Source organism: Camellia sinensis, chromosome 15, assembly GCF_055761805.1.
Source record: "Camellia sinensis isolate YWXY chromosome 15, ASM5576180v1, whole genome shotgun sequence".
NCBI classification, from domain to species: Eukaryota; Viridiplantae; Streptophyta; class Magnoliopsida; order Ericales; family Theaceae; genus Camellia; species Camellia sinensis.
Genome location: NC_138975.1, coordinates 83,390,616 through 83,397,987, shown reverse-complemented (window position 1 = coordinate 83,397,987; position 7,372 = coordinate 83,390,616). Strand labels below are relative to the sequence as shown.

At 49.3% G+C, this 7,372-nt stretch overlaps 1 protein-coding gene across 1 annotated transcript; it reads right to left on the bottom strand.

Moving 5' to 3' along the window:
- Positions 1 to 3,630: 3,630 nt before the first annotated feature.
- LOC145813776 (uncharacterized) lies at positions 3,631 to 5,084 on the bottom strand. Its single transcript, XM_082909767.1, has 4 exons — positions 4,930 to 5,084; positions 4,535 to 4,696; positions 3,886 to 4,447; positions 3,631 to 3,799 (listed from the first exon to the last, which is right to left on the bottom strand). Exons 3-4 carry the CDS (start codon positions 4,258 to 4,260, stop codon positions 3,650 to 3,652), a joined length of 525 nt encoding a protein of 174 aa, XP_082765893.1. The 5' UTR covers positions 4,261 to 4,447; positions 4,535 to 4,696; positions 4,930 to 5,084; the 3' UTR covers positions 3,631 to 3,649.
- Positions 5,085 to 7,372: the final 2,288 nt, after the last annotated feature.

Here is a 7,372-nt window from a genome sequence, read left to right as displayed (position 1 = left end):
AACAGTCCGGTCACAGTACCGATGGATGTTCCCGCCTTCGTCATGAAGTGCAGGATTTGATTGATAACAAGGTTATCCTACCACCCACCTCAGGCAAGCCCGTCTCCACTCAGTTGTTGGATTTCGAGGGCTCAGATACTGCGAGTATGTAAAGTGAACCGCCCGCGGGCAACATTTGGTGTATTTTTGAAGCGTCTGGCACGCATTTTTGAGCATCGGTGAGACCGAGTTTTGTAAATCCTGGCTTGGATATCGAGTCAGTCTTTTGTTTTGAGTCTGTCTCTTTGTCTTGAGTCAGTCTTTTTTGCTTAAGGGTCTGTCTTGTTGTATCGAGTCAGTCCCCGTTGTATATAATACCAGGTGATTCTGGGGTCGTTGTCCCGAACGCCATTTTGTTATTATCTGTTTTTGTTTTGAGTCTGTTTCTGCCAAGGAGCCAGTTGCACCAACAGAGCCGATTGAAGCAGTTGTTGCTATCTCAAACTTCATGCTTGCTTTCAGCATAAGTGCCAGGGAATTTGATTGGGCCGACAGTACATCTCGTCTGCTCTCCTGCGCGCCAAACTCATTGCATTAACCTAAGTTTTCCAAAAACAAACTTTTTGAACACTGCGGTGATGAAAACGAAGAGGAAGGAATTCCTCGGGTTTTGTAAAATTTTGATCATTTTGAGAGAAAGAAAGGCGTGCTAAGCCTTTTTATGAATGAAATCATGCTTGTCGGCGTGAGTACTGAGAAGGATCCTGGCTTGATCCAGATTGGTTCCACACTATCTTCGGCGCGAGCGATTTGTCGCTTTCTTAAAAACTTTCAAAAACAAATGTTTTACGCGGCCCTGTGAAGACCTGTGTGGAATCGCTCTTAAGATTGTGCAGCCTAGGATCGCTCTCAACCTCAAGATTCGGCCTGTTGTCTTGAACCTCGAACTCATCCGGAACATTCGACAGTCAACCGTCAGAGAAGGCCCGTGTGGCCAGTTTTGAAGCAGCCCTCGAGCAAGAGGCATCAAAGCCGAATCAGAAGGAGTAGATCTCGCCGGAAGAAGCTCGTGGAGTAACCGGGATGGATTCTCCTATAAATCATTGCAACAGCCGTTCTCTTAGATACAGAGGGGCTTCAATTCAAAAAACCATTTGGCATGGACTTGCTACACTTTTACCCTTTGAGAGGCTCGCTGGGCCGAAAACCCGGAAGGACGACCCAGGCAAAAGTTAGAGCAAGAGAAAAATACAGAAAAGCAAAAAATACAAAAAAGAAGAAAAGAAAAGAAGAAGATGCAAAAAAGAAATGAAAAAAGAAAAAGAAATAAAAAAAAGAAATAGAAAATGAAAAGAAGCTCGCAAGGTCGAAAACCCGCATTGGGCGCCTTGGCAAAAATGAGAGCCAAACAAAGTGAAGGTTAAAATACCCGAGTGGACCTTAGGCGGAACTACGTGAGGCTTGATTCCCATGTTTGGGATACGTAGGCAACTTCATCATGAAGTCCAGCCCCCAACGCTTTCATAGCGTCTCAGTCTATGCAATGGTTTCGATTTCATTCCCAAAGTCCAGTGGCCGACACCCTTCAAGGTGATTGTGTCCATATATGTGTTGTGACCGTCTTCGTCATCTCTGTGTCTGAGAGTTCGACCATCACCAATGAAGACTGTTTACAGATTGCTGCGGCACCATCCCAAACAAGGGGCAACTTTTCGTTGCCACGAGCCGCCGTGAGCCGCCATTCAAACTAGGGGCAACTTTCCGTTGCCTCCCACCCCCCCTTCAAACCAGGGGCAATTTTCCATTGCCTCCGATCTGAGGTTGCGCATCTCGAAGAGTAAGTTCTATGCTTGTTGAGCATCAGCTGTTTGAAAAATAGTTTTTGAAAATTTTTACTGAGGTTGACTATTTTCTCGAAAACTATTTCATTTTCCAAAACTGGACCATTGTCTTGGACCCAAAAAAGGAAAATTTTCAGTGCTTACTGCCTGACTTGCATGCTTTTCAAATCAAAAATCGAACAAGTACGTTAATCCGACTCTCATTTTGATCAAAACTGTTTTAGTGAAAAGCAAAAACAAAGAACGGTTAAAATGATGAACTAGGGGCACAGTTGAGTCAGGCGTTCTGTCTTTCCCCCGTCATCGACGTACTTGTCAGAAGGGCGCTCTACCCGCCGGAAGAAATAGCCGTGAGCTAACGGCATTGGGCATGAACCCGCAACTTCCTGTTCATTCATCAATCACCCCGGGGAGGGATGAAAAATGAGAGAATGAAGAATAGAGAGGTGTAAGTCGAGAGAAAAGTGAAGAAAAGGTTTTTGAGAGAAAATCCGAGCTTGAGAGTCGAGTGATGCGAGAATCACAAATCAGACAGGGTGGGAAACAATACCCAGTTTGAACTGGCTCCTCGTGGTCCGAGGTCCCCCATCTTCGTTTACGCGTCTATGTGTCGTGTCTCTTTGATTTGACGGTCTCGTCTTTTGTTTTTAGTCTTTCCCGAGCGTGTCTCGTTGTGTTTAGGTCGTGCACCTATATTTGAGTCCTCCCCGCTGTGTTCAGTTGTAGGCTCGATACCCCGGTTTGAAAAACCCTCATTCGATTTCAAAAATCACTTACACTCAGAATGCTGTGCCATTCTCTACATTTGAGCATGTTTCAACCCTAGCTGATTTCACCGCTGTAGGCCGTCTTGTCAGATTGGGCTGTTTTGTTTAGAATTTGCTGTGTGCAGGATGAACCGAATGTTGTGCTAAGGGCTGTATACAGATTAATCCCCAGTAGAGCAAGGGCTGTGTGTCCAGAATCAGACAGTGGGCTGCTTGGGTTATTTTGCTATTGGCTGTTTAAGTTATCTGATTATTGCAGTGCAAGTGTTCAATTTTCAGACAACCAATCAGTTCCATTTACATTGAGGTGTAACATGATGAGATGTGATGCAATGCATTGAAATGTGTAAATGTAAACACTTTTTCAGATAAAAAGGTCGTTTCATTTCATTATCTTTTCAAATGTACAAGTTTTGGAAACAAAAAATCTGCCTGCAGCAGTACAAGGTAATCTATCTACCAACAAAGAGAAAAGTACAAGAAAGAAGAAGATAGCAAAAATCTGCATCCATGTCAAGCAACTCCGAAGGGCCGTCAGTCTGTCCTGGTCCTCTTCCTGGACGAGGGTCCAGGATCATCATCAGCGTCGTCGTCAGAGCCCGATCTAGAACCGTCTCCGGTCTCCTCTTCTGATGACTCTGACTCCCCCTCTGCCTCCGCCTCTGACTCCTCGTCGTCGTCATCATCCGGGACTGGAGCTCGCGAGCTGCTCCCGACGTGAGTACGCCCTCCCCTGGTACGGGGAAATATCCTGCCCTCCTCATCTCTCCCCCGAGCAGGAACAGAAGGTCCCGTTGGAGCACCTCCCGCCATGGGAATCTGGAAAGGAGGCTGAAAAGGTACACAAAAGGGAAATGCATCAGTATACTGTAGACAGTTTATCAGTGCAGAATGCAATGTAGAGTACAGTGTAGGAATGCCGTGAGCAGTTTATCAGTGCAGAATGCAGTGTGTGAGTACAGTGTATGAATGCCGTGGGCAGTTTAACAGTGCAGAATGCAGTGTATGCAGTGTGTTAGATGCTGTGAGATCAGTGTATCGGGTGTTGTGCCGTGCATCAGATTATGTGAAGTAGTGTATGAATGGTTTGAGGCCAGTGTTAGAAGGACATACCGGTATGCTGTAGAGGGCTAGGAGATCAAAGGTCCGCTGAAGCATCCCCATCATCGAGGCATTCATCGCCAACGACTGACGGGTATACCGAGGAGAAGCCTGCAAAAGTATCAGATGCATCAATATTCTGTGAAATATCAAGTAAACTGAAATGAAATGACTGTACGAAGTGCAGTGATACGTACCGGTGGTAAGTCGGGGATGTCGATGAACTCATGACCAGCCGGTGGAGAGGCGAAGGGGATCTGATAGGTCGCCCCACCCTGTCCCTGGAAAGTCAGTACAGCAGGCAGGGCAGGCCAGCCAGCTCCCCGTCCTCCCTGCACTCCGCCCCTACCACGGACCCGGGCCATCCTCGAAGATCCAGCCCCTGCTCCCGCTCCGGCCCCAGCCGCCGATGCCACAGGCCTGGCCCCCTCTGCTCGACGGCCGCTCATGGGGCGCATCAGGTACGTCCGCATGTACTCCTGATAGTCTCCAGTGCCTCGGAAGCCGGCCTCCTCCCAGCCGATGGAGTAATCATCCAGCTGCTCAGTGGTGAGCCCCTCGGTCTCCCTCATGTCTACAGGGGGGAACCGGGACAATCTGCTCAGGTAACCCTAGGGTCTGGCGTAGAAAACGCTCCCCCAGGTTCCAAGCCCGACAGACCGGGCCCTTAAGCAGAATCCGGAAACGCGAGGTCTCCTCCGCACCAGGGAACCGATCCCGCATCGCCGCCGGCAAGGGAGCCCACGGCCGCCAAGTGATCTGAAAATGGCAGACAGTTTGTTATCTACTGTTATTGAAATATACAGTTGAAAAGCAAAGCTTAAATGAACTGAAAGTAAAGCATACCTCCGCGGGGGTGATGGTGTCGAAATATCGGCGGAAGAAGCCGAATGTCTCCCGCGGTCGCCGGGTGCATCTCCCGTTGAAGCGACTCGAAAAGGGGACGGCCAGAGGAGTCTCCGCAACTGGCACGGGGGCAAGCCTAGGAAAGTAGGCGTAAACCCACAACTGCAAAACAGATGTCAGTATGACCGTCAGATAAAGCAGAAATGGCAGAGCCGTGTGTTGTGCAGTGTATTGTGTGCAGTGTACAGTGTGAGCAGTGTACAGTCAGTGTAAAGCAGAATGTATGTGTGTGCCGTGTGTACAGTATACAGCAAGTGTAAAGCAGACTACAGTGTGTGTAGTGTACAAGGTACAGAAAGTACGAGACAGAAATGAAAAGCAAAGAAGAAATGTACCTCCCAAGCCCGCCAGTAACCTCCGAGTAGCTGGCCGCTGCCGCGCGAAGCCGAGCTCATGTACCCGTAAAGGGTGGCCAGAGCAGCGCCGCCCCAGTCATAGTGCAGAATGTCCCGGACGTCCACCAGTGCGCTGAGAAGACAGAGAGGCACGGTGTTCGCCCGGTCGGCGAAGATAGTAGTCCCGAACAGGAACATGAGGAAGCCGCGAGCATACCTCTCCACGTCCTCCGGGGTCATCTGCGCCTCCTCCTCCAATACGGGCTGAACTCGAAACTGTACCTCGAACCAGGAGTACCGCACGAAACCTGGGCGAGCTAGGGGTGGCGCCTCCCCCAGTAGATGGACCTGAGCGGCGGTCCACTCATCCATATCTGTGTCAAAAGGGATCGGATCCCCCCCTACCCCGATGCCTGTGAGCATCGAGAAGTCATGAGGGGTCATCGTCATATCCCCTGCTGCAGAGAAATGAAAAGAATCGGTGGTGTCCCACCACCTCTCTGCCAGAGCGGCGAGGAGAGGTCTGCATGTGGACAATCTGGAGAGCCCTCGGCAGAAGGTGCCGAAGCCCGCCCGGTCCACGATGCGTCGGACTGCGTCAGGGAGCTCATCATACCACTCCCGTGCACCAGTATTCCCATACCCGCGAATGGTATGGGAACCCTCCTGCAAACAGAAAATAACAATTGCAAGACAACATTCAAAACGCAATTTTGAAAAAGCAGATAAAGCATGTGTGCAAGTTTGACGAGTTTCAGGCAAATACCGGGTGCCGGTGTGCTTACAGTGAAATGCGTGTGCTGTGTCAACGTGTTTGGGTGTTTCAGAACAGATATAGCATTGTGTGCAAATCTAACAGATTTAGACAAATACCAGGTACCGGTGTGTTTGCAGTAAAATACAGTGTGCGCAGTGTGTCTGAATGATTCGGGGCTAGTGCAGTGTGTGTGCATGTGTCAGTCTCAAGCAGATATCAGTTGTATGTATGTTTACAGTCAACTACAGCCTACAGCATATCAGTTTTCAGCAGTTAAAGAATACAACTAACTATGACAGTTTTGTATCCTACATTGCGAAAAGTAAAGCAGAAGACAGAGAGTTACCTCGGAAGTGCCGAATGAAAGGTGGGAGGTAGGCTCACGCAACAGTAGCTCAGGCGCCACGTGCCTCTCGAAGCTCCGGAACTGACGCAGGCCGTCGGGGGGCAGAACATGGATCGCCGGCCGGTAGGTCGCCGGGTCGAACGGGCGCTCGCTCAGCGGTAAGAGCTCGACCCCGGGATCCATCTCGTGGTCCGGGGGAGTCCCGCCACATGGAATGTCATCCGCCATGTAGAGAATGATGTGAAAATGGCCCGGAAAAGGAAAACCGGGTCGAAATACGAAGAGTCAACCGAAAAGTCAACTCCCGAGAGGGTCGGAAATGGCCGGGAAGGCCGGAATGTGAAAAGGCACGGAAATGAAGAGGAAAGTGAGGGGAACAAACCCCGAAAAGGCGAGAACGCCAAACGAGGCACCGAAACGAGAATGTGATCGGTGGAAAATGTCCAAAACGCGAAGAAAATCGCGAATCCAACGACGAAACGGGCGTAAAACGCGAAGAAATGGGCGAAAAATGAGAGAGAAACACTCTAGAGAGAGAGAGCAAGGGATTTCGACGGTGGAGAAGTAAGGAAATAGGGCTTCAAGCCCTATTTTAAAACACCCATGGTGAAAAGTCGAAACTGCCCCACATCAGCAACTGTTTGCCAGTCGGCAATGTTTTGTGCCGATAAAATTATTTTTATGCCGGTGGCCAGCCGGTGGCCTCCCTTTTTGGCCGGTGGGGTTCCCACAGCCTTGTTTAGGCCATTTGAGTTGTTTTTGGTCTTCATAGCTCAAGAAAGCGCAAGAAAGTGCATCTCCGACGCTCAACCGGCCTCCGTTCTGACCACAGGCCGTGTCTCCAGTGCGTGGCACTGGAATTCGTGCAAGGTGTATCCTTTTTGTATCCTTTTAAATTCAAAAGTTGCCCCATGTGTGTTGCACGAGTTCATCACACTACTTCGGTGCATTACATCGCGCTGTCATGCGCCACACATTTGCATTGTTATGCACGTGTTACATGCATTGCAACACGCACCCCTTTGCATTGTCGTGCACATTTCTCATGCATCATCATTGCATTTCCATTCCATGCATTGTCATGCATTCCGAAATACGTGCGTTGTTGCGCATTTAAGCCCATTTACATTCCGTGTGGCATGCGTGTCACACTTATTGTCGCACTGTTTTGTGCATTGTATTTCACTCGCGCTGTTCTGCGCATTGCACTGTTTTGTGCATTTCAAATTGTCGCACTGTTTTGTGCATTGTATTTCAATCGCGCTGTTTTGCGTATCGCACTGTTTTGTGCATTGTATTTCAATCGCGCTGTTTTGCGCATCGCACTGTTTTGTGCACTT